The following is a 24,644-nucleotide window of genomic DNA, read 5'->3' as shown; positions in this document are numbered from 1 at the left end:
AAATCGGACCATTTTGCTCCACCCTTCCTATAGTCAGAAACTCTAAAAGGAAGTACCCGTGCTAAGGACTATTCAACGCTTGTAAGGTGTCTAGGTGTAGCAGGTAAGGCGGAGTCAGGCGCAGGACACAGAGATGAGTAATTCACGTAACTTTACTCAAAACAACAACATTCCAAGAAGGAAAATAATCAAGCTCACAAATACAGACCAACTTACAACGAACAAACACGCACAAAACCATGGGGGAAACAGAGGGTTAAATAAGGAACATATAATTAAGGGAATGGAAACCAGGTGTGTACAATGAAGACAAAACAAATGGAAAATGAAAAGTGGATTGGTGGCGGCTAGAAAACCGGTGATGTCGACCGCCGAATGCCGCCCGAACAAGGAGAGGGACCAACTTCGGCGGAAGTTGTGACAACACTGGTCTGACCAATCGGAATCCACGCTTCAAGATTGTTTTGATCACGCAGACTGGGATATGTTCCAGGTAGTTTCCGAGAATAATATTGAGGTGTACACTGAGATGGTTACTGATTTCATCAAGAAGTGTATAGGAGATGTTGTACCCACTGTGACTATTAAAACCTTCCCTTACCAGAAACCATGGATAGATGGCAGCATTCGCGCAAAACTGAATGCGCGAACTACCGCACTTAACCATGGCAAGATGACTGTGAATATGGCAGAATACAAATAGAGTAGTCATTCCCTCCACAAGGCAATTAATTAACAGGCAAAACGTCCATATAGAGACAAAGTGGAGTCGCAATTCAACGGCTCAGACACGAGACGTATGTCGCAGGGTCTACAGACTACGAAAGGAAAACCAGCCAAGGACACCAAAGTCTTGCTTCCGGACAAGCTAAACACATTCTTTTCCCGCTTTGAGGATAACACAGTGCCACCGACGTGGCCAGCTACCAAGGACTGTGGGCTCTCCAACTTGAATAAGACATTTAAACGTGTTAACCCTCGCAATGCTGCCAGCCGAGACGGCATCCCTAGCCGCATCCTCAGAGCATGCGCAGACCAGCTGGCTGGTGTATTTACGGACATATTCAATCTCTCCCTATCCCAGTCTGCTGTCCCCACATGCTTCAAGATGGCCACCATTGTTCCTGTACCCAAAAATGTAAAGGTAACTGAACTAAATGACTATTGCCTCTTAGCACTCACTTCTGTCATCATGAAGTGCTTTGACAGGCTAGTCGAGGATCATATCACCTCCACCTTACCTGTCACCCTAGATCCACTTCAATTTGCTTACCGCCCCAATAGGTCCACAGATGATAGGTATTCCTCTTGTCCAGATGGACCTATGTAAGAATGCTATTCATTGACTATAGCTCAGCATTCAACACCATAGTACCCTCCAAGCTTGTCATTAAGCTTGAGGCCCTGGGTCTGAACCCCGCCCTGTGCAATTGGGTCCTGGACTTCCGGACAGGCCGCCCCCAGGTGGTGAAGATAGGGAACAACATCTCCACTTCACTGATCCTCAACACTGGGGCCCCACAAGGATGCGTGCTCAGCCCCCTCCTGCACTCCCTGTTCACCCATGACTGAGTGGCCATGCACACCTCCAACTCAATCATCAAGTTTGCAGACTATGCTACAGTAGTAGGCTTGAATAAAAACAATGATGAGACAGCCTACAGGGAGGAGGTGAGGGCTCTGGGAGTGAGGTGTCAGGAAAATAACCTCTCACTCAACGTCAACAAATCAAAGGAGATGATTGTGGACTTCAGGAAACAACAGAGGGTGCACCCTCCTATCCACATCGACGGGACAGCAGTGGAGAAGTTTTAAGTTCCTCGGCGTACATATCACTGGCAAACTGAAATGGTCCACCCACACAGACAGTGTGGTGAAGAAGGCGCACAGTGCCTCATGAGGTTGAAGAAATTTGGCTTGTCACCTAAAACCCTCACAAACTTTTACAGATGCACAATTGAGAGCATCCTGTCGGGCTGTATCACCACCTGGTACGGCAACTGCACCACACACAACTGCAGGGCTCTCAAGTGGGTGGTGAGGTTTGCACAACATATCACCGGGGGTAAACTACCTGCCATCCTGGACACCTACAGCACCCGGTGTCACAGGAAGGCCAAATAGACAATCAAGGACAACAACCACCCGAGCCACTGCCTGTTCACCCCACTATCATTCAGAAGGTGAGGTCAGTACAGGTGCATCAAAGCTGGGATCGAGAGACTGAAAAACAGCTTCTATCTCATGGCCATCAGACTGCTAAATAGCCTTCACTAGCCGTCTACCACCCGGTTACTCAACCCCGTACCGTAGAGGCTGCTGACCTATATACATAGACATGGAATCACTGAGCTTTGAGGGCACTATGGTGTTGAACGCTGAGCTGTAGTCAATTGATAGTATTCTTACATACTAAGTGTTCCTTTTGTCCAGGTAGGAAAGGGCAGTGTGGAGTGCAATAGAGATTGCATCATCTGTGGATCTGTTGGTGCAGTATGCAAATTGGAGTGAGTCTAGGGTTTCTGGGATAATGGTGATGATGTGAGCCGTGACCAGCCTTTCAAAAGATTTCATGGCTACAGACGTGAGTGCTACGGGTCGGTAGTCATTTAGGCAGGTTACCTTAGTGTTATTGGGCACTGGGACTATGGTGGTCTGCTTGAAACATGTAGGTATTACAGACTGGGACAGGGAGAGGTTGAAAATGTCATTGAAGACACTTGCCAGTTGGTCAGCGCATGCTCAGAGTACACGACCTGGTAATCCGTCTGGCCCTGCGGCCTTGTAAATGTTGACCTGTTTAAAGGTCTTACATCGGATGCGGAGAGCTTGATCACACTGTCGTCCGGAACTGCTGATGCTCTCATCCATGTTTCAGTGTTACTTGCCTCGAAGTGAGCATAGAAGTTGTTTAGCTCATCCCTTTGTAGTCTGTAATAGTTTGCAAGCCCTGCCACATCTGATGAGCGTCTGAGCCAGTGCAGTACGATTCGATCTTAGTCCTGTATTGATGCTTTGCCTGTTTGATGGTTCATCGGAGGGCATAGCGGGATTTCTTATAAGCTTCTGGGTTAGAGTCCCGCTCCTTGAAAGTGGCATCTCTATCCTTTAGCTCAGTGCAAATGTTGCCTGTAATCCATAGCTTCTGGTTGGGGTATGCATGTACAGTCACTGTGGGGACGACGTCCTCGATGCACTTATTGATAAAGCCTGTGACTGATGTGGTGTACTCCTCAATGCCATTGGAAGAATCCCGGAACATATTCCAGTCTGTGCTAGCAAAACAGTCCTGTAGTTTAGCATCTGCTTCATCTGACCAATTTTTTTATAGCCCGAGTCACTGTTGCTTCCTGCTTTAATTTTTGCTTGTAAGCAGGAACCAGGAGGATAGAGTTATGGTCAGATTTGCGAAATGGAGGGCGAGGGAGAGCTTTGTACGCATCTCTGTGAATGGAGTAAAGGTGGTCTAGAATTTTTTTCTCCCTCTGGTTGCACATTTAACATGCAGATAGAAATGAGGTAAAACTGATTGAAGATTCCCTGCATTAAAGTTCCCGGCTAGTATGAGCGCCGCCTCTGGATGAGCGTTTTCCTGTTTGCTTATGGTGGAATACAGCTCATTGAGTGAGGTTTTAGTGCCAACCTTGGTCTGTGGTGGTATGTAGACAGCTAAGAAAAATACAGATGTAATCTCTGTAAGTAGATAGTGTGGTGTACAGCTCATCATGAGATACTCAACCTCAGGCGAGCAAAACACGGAGACTTCCTTAGATATCGTGCACCAGCTATTGTTTACAAATATGCATAGGACACCGCCTCGTGTCTTACCAGTGTCTTACCATACACTCCGTTCTGCCGACGGAGTGTATAACCCGCCAGCTGTATGTTCTTCATGTCGTCGTTCAGCCACGACTCGGTGAAACATAAGATAATACAGTTTTTAATGTCCCGTTGGTAGGATATACACTCATTCATTTTGTCCCATTTATTTTCCAGCGATTGAACGTTAGCTAGCAGAACGGAAGGCAAGGGCAGATTGGCCACTCATTGCCTGATCCTCACAAGGTATCCTGATCTCTTTCCGCGAAACCTACGTTTCCTTTTCCAGCGAATCACGGGGATCTGGGCCTGGTCGGGTGTGCGTAGTATATCCCTCGCGTCCGACTCATTGAAGAAGAACTCCTCGTCCAGTTAGAGGTGAGTAATTCCAGTTCTGATGTCCAGAAGCTCTTCTCAGTCATAAGAGACCACAGCAGCAACATTATGTACAAAACAAGTTACGAACAACGTGAAAAAACAAACAAAATAGCATGTTTGGTTAAGAGCCGATAAGACGGCAGCCCTACCCTCCGGCGACATCATTACTAGTATTTGATTTGATTTGAAGGAATGTTGGCGGGTGCACAGTTCTCTGTTAGGATGTTAGGTGTGATTTCTTTCTTTCTGTTTGTGATGTTTTTGGGCTGCAAAGAAATGAGGGGGTGTGCTGTTTGTCTGTCAGACAGCGAGAGGGAGAGATGAAGATAGGGAGATGGCGAGAGGTAGAGATGGCTAGAGGGAGAGATGGCTAGAGGAAGAGATGGAGATAAGGAGATGGCAAGAGGGAGAGATGGCTAGAGGGAGAGATGGAGATAGGGAGATGGCGAGAGGGAGAGATGGCTAGAGGGAGATGGCGAGAGGGAGAGATTGCTAGAGGGAGAGATGGAGATATGGAGATGGCTAGAGGGAGAGATGGTTAGAGGGAGAGATGGCGAGAGGGGGAGATGGCAGGAGGGAAAGATGGCAAGAGGGAGAGATGGCTAGAGGGAGAGATGGCGAGAGGGAGAGATGGCTAGAGGGAGAGATGGCTAGAGGGAGAGATGGCTAGAGGGAGAGATGGCGAGAGGGAGAGATGGCTAGAGGGAGAGATGACTAGAGGGAGAGATGACTAGAGGGAGAGATGGCTAGAGGGAGAGATGGTGAGAGGGAGAGATGGCGAGAGGGAGAGATGACTCGAGGGAAAGATGGCTAGAGGGAGAGATGGCAAGAGGGAGAGATGGCGAGAGGGAGAAATGGCTAGAGGGAGAGATGGTGAGAGGGAGAGATGGCTAGAGGGAGAGATGGCTAGAGGGAGAGATGGCGAGAGGGAGAGAGGTTAGAGGGAGAGATGTAGAGGGAGAGATGACTAGAGGGAGAGATGACTAGAGGGAGAGATGGCTAGAGGGAGAGATGGCGAGAGGGAGAGATGGCTAGAGGGAGAGATGACTAGAGGGAGAGATGGCTAGAGGGAGAGATGGCGAGAGGGAGAGATGGCTAGAGGGAGAGATGGCTAGAGGGGGAGATGGCTAGAGGGAGAGATGGCTAGAGGGAGAGATGGCTAGAGGGAGAGATGGCTAGAGGGAGAGATGGCTAGAGGGAGAGATGACTAGAGGGAGAGATGACTAGAGGGAGAATGGAGGGGAGATGACTAGAAGGAGAGATGACTAGAGGGAGAGATGGATTAGAGGGGAAGATGACTAGAGGGAGAGATGACTAGAGGGAGAGATGGCTAGAGGGAGAGATGACTAGAGGGAGAGATGACTAGAGGGAGAGATGGCTAGAGGGAGAGATGACTAGAGGGAGAGATGGCTAGAGGGAGAGATGGCTAGAGGGAGAGATGGCAAGAGGGAGAGATGGCTAGAGGGAGAGATGACTAGAGGGAGAGATGGCTAGAGGGAGAGATGACTAGAGGGAGAGATGGTTAGAGGGAGAGATGACTAGAGGGAGAGATGACTAGAGGGAGAGATGGCTAGAGGGAGAGATGGCAAGAGGGAGAGATGGCTAGAGGGAGAGATGGCGAGAGGGAGAGATGGCGAGAGGGAGAGATGGCGAGAGGGAGAGATGGCTAGAGGGAGAGATGGCTAGAGGGAGAGATGGCGAGAGGGAGAGATGGCTAGAGGGAGAGATGGCTAGAGGGAGAGATGGCGAGAGGGAGAGATGGCTAGAGGGAGAGATGACTAGAAGGAGAGATGACTAGAGGGAGAGATGGTTAGAGGGAGAGATGACTAGAGGGAGAGATGACTAGAGGGAGAGATGGCTAGAGGGAGAGATGGCAAGAGGGAGAGATGGCTAGAGGGAGAGATGGCTAGAGGGAGAGATGGCAAGAGGGAGAGATGGCTAGAGGGAGAGATGACTAGAGGGAGAGATGGCTAGAGGGAGAGATGGCGAGAGGGAGAGATGGCTAGAGGGAGAGATGACTAGAGGGAAAGATGGCGAGAGGGAGAGATGGCGAGAGGGAGAGATGGCGAGAGGGAGAGATGGCTAGAGGGAGAGATGGCGAGAGGGAGAGATGGCTAGAGGGAGAGATGACTAGAAGGAGAGATGACTAGAGGGAGAGATGGTTAGAGGGAGAGATGACTAGAGGGAGAGATGACTAGAGGGAGAGATGGCTAGAGGGAGAGATGGCAAGAGGGAGAGATGGCTAGAGGGAGAAATGACTAGAGGAGGAGATGGCGAGAGGGAGAGATGGCGAGAGGGAGAGATGGCTAGAGGGAGAGATGGCGAGAGGGAGAGATGGCTAGAGGGAGAGATGGCTAGAGGGAGAGATGACTAGAAGGAGAGATGACTAGAGGGAGAGATGGTTAGAGGGAGAGATGACTAGAGGGAGAGATGACTAGAGGGAGAGATGGCTAGAGGGAGAGATGACTAGAAGGAGAGATGACTAGAGGGAGAGATGGTTAGAGGGAGAGATGACTTGAGGGAGAGATGACTAGAGGGAGAGATGGTTAGAGGGAGAGATGACTAGAGGGAGAGATGACTAGAGGGAGAGATGGCTAGAGGGAGAGATGACTAGAGGGAGAGATGGCTAGAGGGGGAGATGGCTAGAGGGAGAGATGGCTAGAGGGAGAGATGACTAGAGGGAGAGATGGTTAGAGGGAGAGATGACTAGAGGGAGAGATGATTAGAGGGAGAGATGGCTAGAGGGGGAGATGGTTAGAGGGAGAGATGGTTAGAGGGAGAGATGGCGAGAGGGAAAGATGGTTAGAGGGAGAGATGACTAGAGGGAGAGATGACTAGAGGGAGAGATGACTAGAGGGGGAGATGACTAGAGGGAGAGATGACTAGAGGGAGAGATGACTAGAGGGAGAGATGACTAGAGGGGGAGATGACTAGAGGGAGAGATGACTAGAGGGGGAGATGGTTAGAGGGAGAGATGACTAGAGGGAGAGATGGCTAGAGGGAGAGATGGCTAGAGGGAGAGATGGCTAGAGGGAGAGATGACTAGAGGGAAAGATGGTTAGAGGGAGAGATGACTAGAGGGAGAGATGACTAGAGGGAGAGATGACTAGAGGGGGAGATGACTAGAGGGAGAGATGACTAGAGGGAGAGATGACTAGAGGGGGAGATGACTAGAGGGAGAGATGACTAGAGGGAGAGATGACTAGAGGGAGAGATGACTAGAGGGGGAGATGACTAGAGGGAGAGATGACTAGAGGGGGAGATGACTAGAGGGGGAGATGACTAGAGGGAGAGATGACTAGAGGGGGAGATGACTAGAGGGGGAGATGACTAGAGGGGGAGATGACTAGAGGGGGAGATGACTAGAGGGAGAGATGACTAGAGGGGGAGATGACTAGAGGGGGAGATGACTAGAGGGAGAGATGACTAGAGGGAGAGATGACTAGAGGGGGAGATGACTAGAGGGAGGACAAAGCGTTGCTACACTAGATGACATCTAACAGGATATCAGTTTTCACATTGACATGGCACCTGGGCTCTCTATCTGTACTCTTAGAAAATAGGGTTCCAAAAGGGTTTGTCAGCTATCCCCATAGGAGAACCCTTTCTGGTTCCAGGTAGAACCCTTTTGGGTTCCATGTAGGGTTCTACGTAGAACCCATCAGGGTTCTACCTGGAACCAAAAAGGGTTCTTCAAAGGGTTCTCCTATTGGGAGAGCTGAAGAACCCTTTTAGATTCTAGATAGCACCTTTTTTTCGAAGAGCGTATAGTTTAATCCCTATTTGCATTAAGTGTACAAGGTGATGATTCAATATGTTAGATGTTTGTTTGCATCCTCTATACATTTCCCAAATTCATAAGGAGGCCAATGGGACTCAGCCATATGGACCTAGAGGACAATAGTGGTCGCTGTACTCTACGTTGTCTAACAATACATTTCGTAATTGTAGAACAGAAAGGAGCACATTTTCCTAACACAGCACCCCATTTGAGAATTGATAGTATGAGATTTGTAAAACACTTATAGGAGAACAGTGTCAATGATTTTTGAGCTCAGAAAATTATATGGTATTCAGAGATGGCATGCTGACAGAGCAATTTAAATTTGAATTTGATTGGACATAGCGGACACCAGTATAAGGAGGCAGCAGAGAGAATGTTGCAGAGAAGAGATTATTGAGGATATGAGAAGAAAGAGGGTGAGCTGTAGACCATATGAGTATCATTAGAGGGTGAGCTGTAGACCATATGAGTATCATTAGAGGGTGAGCTGTAGACCATATGAGTATCATTAGAGGGTGAGCTGTAGACCATATGAGTATCATTAGAGGGTGAGCTGTAGACCCTGTTTTAACTTGGGGTCAGCTGAGTGAGTCAAAGACATTACACCCTTCTATTTTTTCCATTTCCTCTTCTCTCTATTTCAGCACAGTTTTCGCATCTGCAACAATGACACTGTTATCCCTGTTCTGCTCAACACAATGACACTCTGTTAGCTGTCTCTTACTGCTGACCCCTCATCACCTCTCTTCCCCATCACCCATCCTGTCTCTTACTGCTGACCCCTCATCACCTCTCTTCCCCATCACTCATCCTGTCTCTTACTGCTGACCCCTCATCACCTCTCTTCCCCATCACCCATCCTGTCTCTTACTGCTGACCCCTCATCACCTCTCTTCCCCATCACTCATCCTGTCTCTTACTACTGACCCCTCACCACCTCTCTTCCCCATCACCCATCCTGTCTCTTACTACTGACCCCTCACCACCTCCCTTCCCCCATCTCTCATCCTGTCTCTTACTACTGACCCCTCATCACCTCTCTTCCCCCATCACTCATCCTGTCTCTTACTACTGACCCCTCACCACCTCTCTTCCCCATCTCTCATCCTGTCTCTTACTACTGACCCCTCACCACCTCTCTTCCCCATCTCTCATCCTGTCTCTTACTACTGACCCCTCACCACCTCCCTTCCCCCATCACTCATCCTGTCTCTTACTACTGACCCCTCACCACCTCCCTTCCCCCATCTCTCATCCTGTCTCTTACTACTGACCCCTCACCACCTCCCTTCCCCCATCACTCATCCTGTCTCTTACTACTGACCCCTCACCACCTCCCTTCCCCCATCACTCATCCTGTCTCTTACTACTGACCCCTCACCACCTCCCTTCCCCCATCACTCATCCTGTCTCTTACTACTGACCCCTCACCACCTCCCTTCCCCCATCACTCATCCTGTCTCTTACTACTGACCCCTCACCACCTCTCTTCCCCCATCTCTCATCCTGTCTCTTACTACTGACCCCTCATCACCTCTCTTCCCCATCTCTTATTCTGTCTCTTACTACTGACCCCTCATCACCTCTCTTCCCCATCTCTCATCCTGTCTCTTACTACTGACCCCTCACCACCTCTCTTCCCCCATCTCTCATCCTGTCTCTTACTGCTGACCCCTCATCACCTCTCTTCCCCATCTCTCATCCTGTCTCTTACTACTGACCCCTCATCACCTCTCTTCCCCCATCTCTCATCCTGTCTCTTACTACTGACCCCTCACCACCTCCCTTCCCCCATCACTCATCCTGTCTCTTACTACTGACCCCTCACCACCTCTCTTCCCCATCTCCCATCCTGTCTCTTACTACTGACCCCTCACCACCTCTCTTCCCCATCTTTCATCCTGTCTCTTACTACTGACCCCTCACCACCTCTCTTCCCCATCACTCATCCTGTCTCTTACTACTGACCCCTCATCACCTCTCTTCCCCGTCACTCATCCTGTCTCTTACTACTGACCCCTCACCACCTCCCTTCCCCCATCACTCATCCTGTCTCTTACTGCTGACCCCTCACCACCTCCCTTCCCCCATCACTCATCCTGTCTCTTACTACTGACCCCTCACCACCTCCCTTCCCCCATCTCTCATCCTGTCTCTTACTACTGACCCCTCACCACCTCCCTTCCCCCATCACTCATCCTGTCTCTTACTGCTGACCCCTCACCACCTCCCTTCCCCATCACTCATCCTGTCTCTTACTGCTGACCCCTCACCACCTCCCTTCCCCATCACTCATCCTGTCTCTTACTACTGACCCCTCATCACCTCTCTTCCCCATCACTCATCCTGTCTCTTACTACTGACCCCTCACCACCTCTCTTCCCCATCTCTCATCCTGTCTCTTACTACTGACCCCTCACCACCTCCCTTCCCCCATCACTCATCCTGTCTCTTACTGCTGACCCCTCACCACCTCCCTTCCCCCATCACTCATCCTGTCTCTTACTACTGACCCCTCACCACCTCTCTTCCCCCATCACTCATCCTGTCTCTTACTACTGACCCCTCACCACCTCCCTTCCCCCATCTCACATCCTGTCTCTTACTACTGACCCCTCATCACCTCTCTTCCCCATCTCTCATCCTGTCTCTTACTACTGACCCCTCACCACCTCCCTTCCCCCATCTCACATCCTGTCTCTTACTACTGACCCCTCATCACCTCTCTTCCCCATCTCTCATCCTGTCTCTTACTACTGACCCCTCATCACCTCTCTTCCCCATCTCTCATCCTCTCTTTTACACAGCTTCTCTTTCTCTTACTCATTCTCCCTCTCTTTCTGTCACAATCTCTTTCTGTCTCCATCTTTCTCCCCCTCTCTTTCTTTTCCCCTCTCTCTCCCTTTCCCCTCTTTGTCTTTATTTCCCTCTCTCCTTCCTTCCGTTCTATCAGTCCTTAATAAGCGGGAGGTAAGGAGTTATAAGGTTACTTTTCTCACAAACAGCTCCTTCCCCGCCGGCCATTATTTTTAAATGACTATCTAATGAAATTCCACCTGGGTGATGAGACTAGGCGTATGCAAATGCCTATGGATCGTCTCGCAAGGATGAGAATGTCCAGATCTTAGCCGTCAATCAGACCTGTTCTGCTTCTATGAGTAAGGAGTTCAGTGATGTTGAAACACCAGTATGGATATAGATGTTGAGACACCAGTATGGATATAGATGTTGAAACAACGGTACGGATATAGATGTTGAAACACCGGTATGGATATAGATGTTGAAACACCGGTATGGATATAGATGTTGAGACACCTTTATGGATATAGATGTTGAGACACCGGTATGGATATAGATGTTGAGACACCGGTATGGATATAGATGTTGAGACACCGGTATGGATATAGATGTTGAGACGCCGGTATGGATAGAGATGTTAAAACACCGGTATGGATATAGATGTTGAGACGCCGGTATGGATAGAGATGTTAAAACACCGGTATGGATATAGATGTTGAGACACCGGTATGGATATAGATGTTGAGACGCCGGTATGGATATAGATGTTGAAACACCGGTATGGATATAGATGTTGAGACACCGGTATGGATATAGATGTTGAAACACCGGTATGGATATAGATGTTGAGACACCGGTATGGATATAGATGTTGAGACACCGGTATGGATATAGATGTTGAAACACCGGTATGGATATAGATGTTGAGACACCGGTATGGATATAGATGTTGAGACACCAGTATGGATATAGATGTTGAGACACCGGTATGGATATAGATGTTGAGACACCGGTATGGATATAGATGTTGAGACACCGGTATGGATATAGATGTTGAGACACCGGTATGAATTGTGCATTTACAAAGTGAAGTGGAATAGTACGTAATAGTTGTCACAGAAGACACGTCTTTGTTCTCTAGAGCGTATTTTCTGTTTTAACACTCACTTTCATGTTGGAACGGGGTCTCTCTCTGCATCTTTGCTCAGATTTCTGTGTGTGTGTGTGTGTGTGTGTGTTCGTTGAGAGTGATTTGTCTGTATTTGACAGGTATGTAAAGGGACTCTTCAATTTTAATGAGACCAATACATCTCTTCTCGCTGCATCCCTGTATTCCACGGTGTGTGTAGGCAGCTAACAGAATGAATGCAACAAACACCACTCTTATGTATTCTGTACTGCACATTCAATGTTCCCTTTGAGTCAAGCCCTTAGTCCCTATTATTGTTGCTCTGATATTCCACCCTGGGTTCAGGAAAGGTTGTGAAGACTTCCGGGGTCATGGAATCAACATAATGGAGTGTGTTTCTAGATTATAACACAGTTTGGATTTCTCAGGGGCTGGGCACATGTATCTATCTTCAACAATGTTTTCTTTTATTCCTCAAGACATCATTATGCTCTGTGATGTCCAAGCTAGTCTCTCTCTCTCTCTCTCTCTCTTTCTGATTCCTCCTGTCTATATTAAGAATCACACCAAACAATACATCCATCCATGGTGTCATTAGTGATGTTTCAGGTAGCTTTTAAAAAAAGACAACGAGCTGTGGCCTTTTATCAAAAACCATCTTTCCCTGCTCTACTCTACCCTACCATCCATCAGAAGCATCCCTTCCCCAAGGGTATATAAGAGCTGGCAAACTCTGACTCCTTCTATCGTGAGCTGTACATACCCCTGTACCCCATTTCTCACACACCTGAGAGTACTTAAACTCTCCACCACACAGTAAGAGACTCTGCTCAGATCGGTGTACCTGCGGTGTACCTGCAGTGTACCTGTGGTGTACCTGCAGTGTAACTGCGGTGTAACTGCAGTGTACCTACGGTGTACCTGCAGTGTACCTGTGGTATGAGGTGAAGCCAGGAGCAGGAGACTCACTGGAGAAACAAGCCAACATTTCTAAACACACTGTATGGCAGAGGAACTAACCATCCTGAAAGTCAGAAAAAAGCTGAAGACTTTGGTTCCTGACATCAACACATTGGAGACAAGGCACTGGTCATTCACTAGTGTAAGAGAAACATTCATGAAATTACTTTGAGAATTACTTTGTAATTTAATGTCTAATTTAATGTTTTTTTATTTAATGTTACTTTGTCTTGCTTTTCTGTGTATTGTTGATTTATTGTATTATATTTAATATGATTAATTTACACTGCTCTCTGGTGTCTGTGAGATTGCTTATGTTTTTAGACAGGAGAAAAGTCACCAAGAATTTTTTTAAAGAAATAGAGTAGGCCGAGTATAAATAATATTGACAGCAATTTAGCACTTGTTTCATTATACAGAACATTACAAGGTTACAATACAAATGTATTTAATAACAGTACATACTGATTTCTGGACTGTGTGATGCGAGTGTCAACGCATTAACACATTGATGTATAATTCAGTGAGAATATCTAGCGTACTGACAGGGTGTTTGTATGATATGCTAGACAACTGGTATAGGAGAAGGTACTGCGTTTATATCCAGTAAAGTAGGAATTTAAAGTGACCTTCATTTTTTCACTGAGTATAAATGTAAAAGTAATATTTCAATGAGTGAGTAATCTCTCGTGGACTGACTACGTAAGCACAAATGGTACCGTCGATCTGACACAACAGGATGCGCAAGATAACAAGCAAAATTAGTTCTGGTTCCTGGGTTTATCCTCACTGGCTATTTGGACAAACCATGATTTCGCAAGGTGTTAGCATCTTTCGAATTTCAGAAGAAGAGGGTACATTTGGACCATAGACTTGAAGCTCTTCGTTCTGGTTCCGATCCTCGTTCTCTCTCTTCTCTTAACACATATGGACCCAGAACTTAATCAAGCATCTGACCAATTACGCAAGACTTTAGTTCTGGGTTAACCGATATTAAATAGTTAGTGAATATGAATGTACTGTATCACAAGAGAATAAAACACTAATGTATTTTCTTCCTATTGGCTGGCTGTGTTGCCTGGCGGGCTTGTAGAGTGGGTTTAAGCATGGCTGGCTTGGTTCCTCCCGCTGCCTCATGCCCCGCCCTCCTGCTGATGACCCTAATGGCCATAACTCTGGTGACCTCCAGCTACCCTCAGCCACGCCTCCGACCCATACACAGGTAACACTCAGTGTCCCAATTACTTGTCCTTTCTCCCTCTAAGACAGAAGACAGAGAGTGCATCTCAAAAGTGTTTCCTCGTTCTTCCCGTCCTGTATCTTTCATCTTCTCCATGTCTCCTTCTCAAAATGTCAGAGGTAAGCGAGAGAGAGGGATTGAGGACAGGACTTGTTTTCTCTGCCATATTCAAAAGGAGGCTAGTTGAGACGGTCGAAAGAGGTCATGGGGAACAAGTAAACAATTTTGAAATTTATCCAGATGCTCCATTCTGTTTATCCCTCTTATGCCCAAAATCAACCCTTTTACTGTTGCAATTGGAGAATACGACACCATGGTAGTGAGATCAATCTTTCTATTGTTGTGAACACTATTGTTCCTAAATGGAAGTTATATCTATAGAAATGGTTATATTGTTCCTAGTGAGATCCATTGTTCATATATGGAAGTGAGTTTTATCATTCCTGTTATTTTGTCTGCTTCCAGAGGCACCTCTCCAGGCAATCCAGGAGACAAGAGGGAAGATTGGGAGGTTCTCTGGCCCTCCATCTTGCTCCGTGATTGGAGCATGCAGATGATGTCAGCCCCAGACTTTGGTGTGGCCAAGAGCAAGGCGGAGCTCCTGGGGGAGCAGTGGCTCCCAATGGTGGGCCAGTCGCAGATGGACGAGGACATGGCCAAGGGCTGGCTGGGTGACTGGGATCTGCAGGGATCTAACAATGAGGACAAGAGGAACATCATGGTGGCAGATGATGCAGCGTTCAGGGAGAAGAGTAAGCTGCTAACCGCCATTTAGAGACAGACGTGGCTTAATTCCTATATGTAGAAACTGTTGGTTGTCAACTCCCAGTAGTAATATGACTGCTAAGCCTATACCTAACGTACCCTGATTAAAATAAACTATTTAATATTGTACACTGATTTAAATAATGGCATTTTCGTTCCGAATTGAAAAGTCAATAAAGATATTTATATTCATCTTGGCCATGTTCTGTTATAATCTCCACCCGGCACAGCCAGAAGAGGACTGGCCACCCCTCATAGCCTGGTTCCACTCTAGGTTTCTTCCTAGGTTCTGGCCTTTCTAGGGAGTTGTCACGATCGTCGTAAGAACTGGACCAAGGCGCAGCGTACGTAGCGTTCCACATCTTGATTATAAAGTGAAACTTTAGCAAATACAAAACAATAAACGAACAAACGAAATGTGACATTCTGGAGTGCTCACGGGCAACTACACACAAACAAAACAAGATCCCACAAAACACAGTGGGGCTACCTAAAATGGCTACCTAAAATATGATCCCCAATCAGAGACAACGATAAACAGCTGCCTCTGATTGGGAACCATACCAGGCCAACATAGAAATAGAATAACCTAGATTACCCACCCTAGTCACACCCCAACCTAACCAACATAGAGAATAAAAGGCTCTCTATGGTCAGGGCGTGATAGTACCCCCCCCCAAAGGTGCGGACTCTGACCGCAAAACCTGACTCAATAGTGGAGGGTCCAGGTGGGCATCTAGCGTTGGTGGCGGCTCCGGTGCAGGTCGTAACCCCCGCCAAGACCCCGGATCCGGCCATGGCGCCGGGCTGAACGTCGTGCCTGGACTGGGCACCGGCGCAGAAGAGGGCTCTGGCCATGGAGCTGGGTAGGACGCCGTGTCTGGACTGGGCACCGGCGCAAAGGAAGGCTCCAGCCTTGGAGCGGGACTAGACGCAGTGCCTGGACTGGACATCGGCGCAGAGGAAGGCTCCGGCCTTGGAGCTGGACTGGACGCCATGCCTGGACTGGGCACCGGCCAAAGGAGGGCTCCGGCCTGTGGACCGTTGTAGGAGGTTCCGGACTGTAGACCGTCGTAGGAGGTTCCGGACTGGGGTCCATCGCCGGAAGCTCTGGACTAGGGACCGTAGCCAGAAGCTCTGGACTGGGGACCGTTGCCGGAAGCTCTGGACTGGGGACCGTTGCCGGAAGCTCTGGACTGGGGACCGTTGCCGGAAGCTCTGGACTGGGGACCGTTGCCGGAAGCTCTGGACTGGGGACCGTTGCCGGAAGCTCTGGACTGGGGACCGTTGCCGGAAGCTCTGGACTGGGGACCGTTGCCGGAAGCTCTGGACTGGGGACCGTTGCCGGAAGCTCTGGACTGGGGACCGTTGCCGGAAGCTCTGGACTGGGGACCGTTGCCGGAAGCTCTGGACTGGGGACCGTTGCCGGAAGCTCTGGACTGGGGACCGTAGCCGGAAGCTCTGGACTGGGGACTGTAGCCGGAAGCTCTGGACTGGGGACCATTGCCGGAAGCTCTGGACTGTTAATGCGTACTGGAGGCCTAGTGCGTGGAGCCGGTACAGGTGGCACCGGACTGGTGACACGCTCTTCAGGGCGAGTGCGGGGAGCAGGCACAGGACATGCCGGACTGGGGGGGGGGGCGCACTGGAGGCCTGATGCGTGGGACCGGCACAGGTTGCACCGGACTGGTGACACGCTCTTCAGGGCGAGTGCGAGTAGCTGGCACAGGACGTACTGGGCTGTGGAGGCGCACTGGAAACCTGGTGCGTAGGGCCGGCACAAATCGTACCGGAACGATGACACACGTCGCATGGCGAGAGCGGGGAGCTGGCACAGGACGTACTGGGCTGTGAAGGCGTACTGGAGACTTGGTGCGTAGAGCCGGCACATATGGTACCGGACAAATGATACGCTCCTCAAGGCGAGTGCGGAGAGCTGGCACAGGATGTACAGGGCTGTGGAGGCGTACTGGAGACTTGGTGTGCCGAGCCGGCACAAATTGTACCAGAACGATGACACATTTCACACGGCAAGTGCGGGGAGCTGGCACAGGACGTACTGGGCTGTGAAGGCGTACTGGAGACTTGGTGCGTAGAGCCGGCACACATGGTACTGGACAAATGATACGCTCCTCAAGGCGAGTGCGGAGAGCTGGGACAGTACGTATAGGGCTTTGGAGGCGTACTGGAGACCTGGTGCATGGAGCTGGCACAGTTTTTACCAGACTGCTAGCACACTCCTCAGGACGAGTACGGAGAGCTGACTCAGGTGGCATCAAACAGATAACACGCTCCTTAGGGCGAATGTCGTGCATCATACACCAACACATCTCTCTCATTTCTCTCTCCTCCAATTTCTCCATCAACTCACTGATGGTCTCTGACTCTCTTGGTTCACTCTCCTCCAATTTCTCCCTCTTCTCCCAGATTGGCTCTGGTTCGCTCCTCGGCTCCGCCGACCACCCCGTGTGTCCCCCCTACAAAAAAAATGTGGGCTGTCCTTTGGGCTTTCTTTGTGGCCGCGAACCCCGTCGTCGTCGCTGTCCTCCCTTCTCTCCTTGCGTCTGCCGCCAAGGAAGGCGATCCTGTCCTGCCAGGATTTCCTCCCAAGTCCAGGATCCCTTCCCATCCAAAATCTCCTCCCAAGTCCAGGATACTCTCTCCTCCTGGGCACGCTGCTTGGTCCTGTTGTGGTGGGATCTTCTGTCACGAACGTCGTTAGAAGCATACTCGGACCAAATCGCAACGTGTTCTGGGTTGCACATGTTTATTAAATGCGAACTTCCAAAAAAAACCAATAAAGAACAAACAAAACGTGACGTTCTGGAGTGCTCACAGGCAACTACAAAAAAAAAAAGATCCCACAAAACACAATGGGGAAATGGCTGCCTAAATATGATCCCCAATCAGAGACAACAATAAACAGCTGCCTCTGATTGGGAACCATACCAGGCCAAGATAGAAATAGAATAACCTAGATTACCCACCCTAGTCACACCCTGACCTAACCAACATAGAGAATAAAAGGCTCTCTATGGTCAGGGCGTGACAGGAGTTTATCCTAGCCACTGTGCTTCTACACCTGCATTGCTTGCTGTTTGGGGTTTTAGGCTGGGTTTCTGTACAGCACTTTGTGACATCAGCTGATGTAAGAAGGGCTTTATAAATACATCTGATTGATTTTATCAGATCTTTTTGTGATGTTTGATGAAGAATAAACTCTGAATATGGAGCATCAGTCGACACAGGATATACATGCATATGTTAATATCATTATTTTGATCCAGTTTAATTCTTAATTGAAATAATGAATACTTTGAGATACTTTCATTGCGATGGCGCCATTGTTGTACAGCTGTGGGTCTACCATGGGACTGTCAATATGTTGTTAATATTAATGAGCCTAAAATAAAACAAACGATTGATCACTGTATTAATACGGTTATTGTTCCTCCATGGTTCCTATATGCTTATGTTTTAGTATCTTTTTGTCATACGTAAATGAATTATATTTTTTTAGCTGATAAACTTAACTGATGGTCTCCTCAGTCTGGTGGAAGGTGTAATACAGGGCTGTCCAACTCATTCCATGGAGGGCCTAGTGTCTGCCGGTTTTCGTTTTTTCCTTTCAATTAAGACTTAGACAACCAGGTGAGGGAAGATTCTTTACTAATTAGTGACCTTAATTCATTAATCAACTACAAGGGAGGAGCGAAAACCTGCAGACACTCGGCACACTGGAATGAGTTTGGTGTAATATACAGCGGGGTTAATTGAAAAGCAGTTGTAATTTACTTCTCGAAGGGACTGCAACCGGGATTCAAGCTGAGGCGGGTTGCAGGGTGCTTGATTTGAAGGTCACTTCTGAATGAGCCGTCATCTGCGAAGGAACATTGACTTCAAAAGGTGCAATGTCGACAGGACTCGACAACACACCTCACATTGAATCCTGGCCTGCATTTTGTACATACGTGTGTGTGTACGTGTGTGTGTGCGTCTGTGTCTGTGTGTGTGCGTGGGTCTGTGTGCGTTTCCGAGTGTGCGTGTGTCTGTGTGTGTGTGTCTGTGTGTGCGTTTCCATGTGTGTGCGTGTGTGTCTGTGTGTGTGTGTGTGTTTTCATGTGTGTGCGTGGGTCTGTGTGTGCGTTTCCATGTGTGTGTGTGTCTGTGTGTTTCCGTGTGTGTGTGTGTATGTGTGCCCGTTTCCATGTGTGTGCGTGGGTCTAGGTGTGTGTGTGCGTTTCCGTATGTATGTGTGTGTGTGCGCGTTTCCATGTGTGTGTGTCCATGTGTGTGCGTGCTAAGAACTTGGACTGCAGATGGTGATCTATTCCCTAACACCCAAGTTATGTGTTTAAAATTGAATATTTTAATAAACTTATGATGAGAAAATCAATGGGGGTCGAAGCTAAATACACCAGCCTGACCCCATTACTTCTGGAGCGTGGACCATTAATCTGGTGATGCGGCAGACCTCTCTCTCTCTCTCTCTCTCTCTCTCTCTCTCTCTCTCTCTCTCTCTCTCTCTCTCTCTCTCTCTCTCTCTCTCTCTCTCTCTCTCTCTCTCTCTCTCTCTCTCTCTCTCTCTCTCTCTCTCTCTCTCTCTCTCTCTCTCTCTCTCTCTCTCTCTCTCTCTCTCTCTCTCTCTCTCTCTCCCTCTCTCTCTCTCTCTATATATATATATATAAACATGTTTTACATGTACTTATGACAATATAGGCAGACTTGTGGCTATAATAAGTAGAGAGCTGTCATTCAGCAACATGTGTATTTTTATGTATGTGTACATGCTTGCCTGAGCGTGTGTGCGTTTATTTGTGTGTGCATGTTGGGCTTTTACTTTAAAAACCTTAGACTCCGACCTCCTGTATTGGTTCCTTATTGTCCAGGGGGAAGTGTGGTAGATGAATGATAGGGAAACATTTTAATTTCTGCCTAAATAGACATACCCAAACGTAATTATATTCCATGAGACGGCCATAAATAATAACTGGCAATGTTTCATAGTTTTACAAAGTTCTGGAACTCACCTTTCTGGTAAACATGGTTAGACATTGCTGAGGTGTACTCACTTTTGAGGACACTAGCTCAAGTACATAGTACTAATATTATATAAATATTTAAAATCATAGCGACTTGAAATGACTGAAATGCTTTCTAAATATAATGACAATTCAATTGTAAACAACTTACTATAAGATTTGACATTTCTTATCACCGTAAAATAAATATGATCATGCTTATTGACAGAATAATATTGGCACTATTTCATATAATTACAGAGAGATCATTTTCTCCTAAACGTCCACTGAGTGACGTAGAGACACCATTCAAATGTGTGCAGTTGCTACAACTTCAGTTTTAAGAACGAAGTGATTTTGTCCATCTGTGTCCAAGACAAAGTGATCGTAGTTCAATTCTTATGAAATTGTTTGATATTTTTTCATGTTGAGAGCTCTAAATCCGGCTAAGAGTATAACAGACACAGGAAATCATTCCATTGTCTGGATAGGCCAGAAGATGTGACAAGTCACTCCCTATGCAAATATGGGGTCTGAAACCTGACACTGCAAGTCAGCCCTGCTGGGAGAGTGGGAGTGGAGAGCAGAGAGATGGGGCAAGGTTTGCCAAGTCTAACTTAATTTCTAGAACAATGACCACTCATAACCCGCCCACAAGGCCTGAAAAACTAGCCCCCGAAAATGTTTCCCAGCAAAAGAGGAGTTGGCACACGAGCGAGAAGTACACTGAGGGAAAAAAGTATTTGATCCCCTGCTGATTTTGTACATTTGCCCGCTGACAAAGAAATGATCAGTCTATAATTTTAATGGTAGGTTTATTTGAAGAGTGAGAGACAGAATAACAAGAAAAAAATCCAGAAAAACGCATGTCAAAAATGCTATAAATTGATTTGCATTTTAATGAGGGAAATAAGTATTTGACCACCTCTCAATCAGAAAGATTTCTGGCTCCCATGTGTCTTTTATACAGGTAACGAGCTGAGATTAGGAGCACACTCTTAACTATGGGCTAGGTGGGACGCTAGCGTGCCACCCGTGGTGCACTCCATCAACAGCAGGTGCATTTCAAGAGCGGCAAATTTGAATCCAAATAAATGTCAAAATTCAAATTTTTCAAACATACAACTATTTTACACCCTTTGAAAGATAAACATCTCCTTAATCTAACCACGTTTTACGATTTCAAAAAGGTTTTACGGCGAAAGCATAAATTTAGAGTATGTTAGGACAGTACATTTACAAGAGTTGTGTGTAATGTTTTGTCAATTCAAAGACAGGGTCACCAAAACCATAAAACCAGCTAAAATGATGCACTAACCTTTTACAATCTCCATCAGATGACACTCCTAGGACATTATGTTAGACAATGCATGCATTTTTAGTTCTATCAAGTTCATATTTATATCCAAAAACAGCGTTTTACTATGGCATTGATGTTGAGGAAATCGTTTCCCTCCAATAACCGGCAGTCAAGTCAGCGTCACAAATTAAATAATTAAAATTAGAAAACATTGGTAAAATATTATATTGTCATTTAAAGAATTATAGATTTACATCTCTTGAACGCAATCAACTTGCCAGATTTAAAAATAACCTTACTGGGAAATCACACTTTGCAATAATCTGAGCACTGCGCCCAGAAAAATACGCGTTGCGATACAGACTAGACGTCATGTTGGGGAGATCTAAAATCGAAAATACTATGTAAATAATCCATTACCTTTGATTCTCTTCATCAGATGTCACTTCCAGGTATCACAGGTCCATAACGAATGTAGTTTTGTTCAAAAAAGCTCATCATTTATGTCCAAAAATCTCCGTCTTGTTAGCACATGATGTAAGCCAGCCGGACTTCTCGTCATGAACGAGGGGAAAAAATATATTTCCGTTCGTTCAAACATGTCAAACGTTGTATAGCATAAATCATTAGGGCCTTTTTTAACCAGAACATGAATAATATTCAAGGTGGACGAATGCATACTCTTTTATAACGTATTGGAACGAGGGTACCCAACATGAACTCGCGCGCCAGGTGTCTAATGGGACATCATCGTTCCAAGGCTCTTGTTCGGTCAGATCTCCCTCCAGAAGACTCAAAACACTTTGTAAAGGCTGGTGACATCTAGTGGAAGCAATAGGAAGTGCCAAAATATTCCTCAGCCCCTGTGTTTTTCAATGGGATAGGTTTAAAGGCAATACAACACATCAGGTATCCACTTCCTGTCAGAAAATGTCTCAGGGTTTTGCCTGCCAAATGAGTTCTGTTATACTCACAGACACCATTCAAACAGTTTTAGAAAATTTAGGGTGTTTTCTATCCATATGTAATAAGTATATGCATATTCTAGTTACTGGGTAGGAGTGGTAACCAGATTAAATCGGGTATGTTTTTTTATCCAGCCGTGTCAATACTGCCCCCTAGTTAAAGAGAGTGCTCCTAATCTCAGTTTGTTACCTGTATAAAAGACACCTGTCCACAGAAGCAATCAATCAATCAGATTCCAAACTCTCCACCATGGCCAAGACCAAAGAGTTCTCCAAGGATGTCAGGGACAAGATTGTAGACCTACACAAGGCTGGAATGGGCTACAAGACCATCGCCAAGCAGCTTCGTGAGAAGGTGACAACAGTTGGTGCGATTATTCGCAAATGGAAGAAACACAAAAGAACTGTCAATCTCCCTCGGCCTGGGGCTCCATGCAAGATCTCACCTCGTGGAGTTGCAATGATCATGAGAACGGTGAGGAATCAGCCCAGAACTACACGGGAGGATCTTGTCAATGATCTCAAGGCAGCTGGGACCATAGTCACCAAAAAATCAATTGGTAACACACTACGCCGTGAAGGACTGAAATCCTGCAGCGCCATTAAGGTCCCCCTGCTCAAGAAAGCACATATACATGCCCGTCTGAAGTTTGCCAATGAACATCTGAATGATTCAGAGGACAACTGGGTGAAAGTGTTGTGGTCAGATGAGACCAAAATGGAGCTTTTTGGCATCAACTCAACTCGCCGTGTTTGGAGGAGGAGGAATGCTGCCTATGACCCCAAGAACACCATCCCCACTGTTAAACATGGAGGTGGAAACATTATGCTAAGAGGACAGGACAACTTCACAGCATCAAAGGGACGATGGACGGGGCCATGTACCGTCAACTCTTGGGTGAGAACCTCCTTCCCTCAGCCAGTGCATTAAAAATGGGTTGTAGATGGGTATTCCAGCATGACAATGACCCAAAACACACGGCCAAGGCAACAAAGGAGTGGCTCAAGAAGAAGCACATTAAGGTCCTGGAGTGGCCTAGCCAATCTCCAGACCTTAATCCCATAGAAAATCTGTGGAGGGAGCTGAAGGTTCGAGTTGCCAAACGTCAGCCTCGAAACCTTAATGACCTGGAGAAGATCTGCAAAGAGGACTGGGACAAAATCCCTCCTGAGATGTGTGCAAACCTGGTGGCCAACTACAAGAAACGTCTGACCTCTGTGATTGCCAACAAGGGTTTTGCCACCAAGTACTAAGTCATGTTTTGCAGAGGGGTCAAATACTTATTTCCCTCATTAAAATGCAAATCAATTTAGAACATTTTTGACATGCGTTTTTCTGGATTTTTTTGTTGTTATTCTGTCTCTCACTGTTCAAATAAACCTACCATTAAAATTATAGACTGATAATTTCTTTGTCAGTGTGCAAACGCACAAAATCAGCAGGGGATGAAATACTTTTTTCCCTCACTGTAGGCAGCTAGCTAGTGCCGTTTGTTCGTTCCCGCTGGGCACAGGCGTCATTTCAACGTCTATTTTTAATTTCAATTTTCTTGAGATGTCAATTAACCTCTAGAGGACCCCTTCCCGCTCTGATCCCGGTAACGGGATTTATTGACAAGATACCATGGCGGGAAATTCAAAACTGCAAGAATCTAATAATTTCAATTTCTCAAACAAACAACTATTTTTCACCATTTGAAAGATAAACATCTCCTAAATCCAACCATATTGTCCAATTTCAAAGAGGCTTTACGGCGAAAGCATAAAGTTAGGTTATGTTAGGAGAGTACATTGAAAATAGCTGTGTGTAATGTTTTGTCAATTCAAAGACAGGCGTCACCAAAAGCAGAAAACCAGCTAAAATTAGGCACTAACCTTTGACAATCTTCATCAGATGACACTCCTAGGACATTATGTTAGGCAATACATGCATTTTTTGTTCCATCAAGTTCACATTTATATCCAAAAACAGCATTTTACAGTAGCGGTGAAATTCAGATTTTTTTTTCTCCCTCAAATGCTTCCGGTGAATCAGCGTTACAATTTACAAAATTACTATTCGAAAACATTGGTAAATTATAATATTGTCATTCAAAGAATTATAGATTAACATCTCGTAAATGCTACCGCATTGCCAGATTTCAAAATAACTTTACTGGGAAATCACACTTTGCAATAAACGGTTGCTATGCTGAGAACAATAGGCTAGGCTATACAGGTTAGCACCATCTTGGAACCATCTAATATCAATAATACTATTGTAAATATTCCCTTACCTTTGATTATCTTCATCAGAAGGCACTTCCAGGAATCCCAGGTCCACAACAAATGTTGTTTCTTTCGACAAAGTTCATAATTTATGTCCAAATAACTCCAAGTTGTTCCATGTTGTTAGCGCGTTCAGTAGGCTCGTCAAAATGTAGGGCAGGGGGGGGGGGAAGTCACGACGAAAAGTTAAAAAAAATCTATTTACGTTCGTTCAAA

General features: G+C 46.7%; 1 protein-coding gene across 1 annotated transcript; it reads left to right on the top strand.

Moving 5' to 3' along the window:
* The first annotated feature begins 13,975 nt into the window (after window positions 1-13,975).
* pth2 (parathyroid hormone 2) lies at window positions 13,976-14,884 on the top strand. The gene is made up of 2 exons (XM_045687066.1): window positions 13,976-14,091; window positions 14,575-14,884. Exons 1-2 carry the CDS (start codon window positions 13,976-13,978, stop codon window positions 14,882-14,884), a joined length of 426 nt encoding a protein of 141 aa, XP_045543022.1.
* Window positions 14,885-24,644: the final 9,760 nt, after the last annotated feature.

This window comes from Salmo salar, chromosome 09 (assembly GCF_965601325.2).
Source record: "Salmo salar chromosome 09, fSalSal1, whole genome shotgun sequence".
Taxonomy (NCBI): Eukaryota; Metazoa; Chordata; class Actinopteri; order Salmoniformes; family Salmonidae; genus Salmo; species Salmo salar.
The sequence above is the reverse complement of the archived record's forward strand: the minus strand, read 5'-3'. Positions and strand labels throughout refer to the sequence as shown.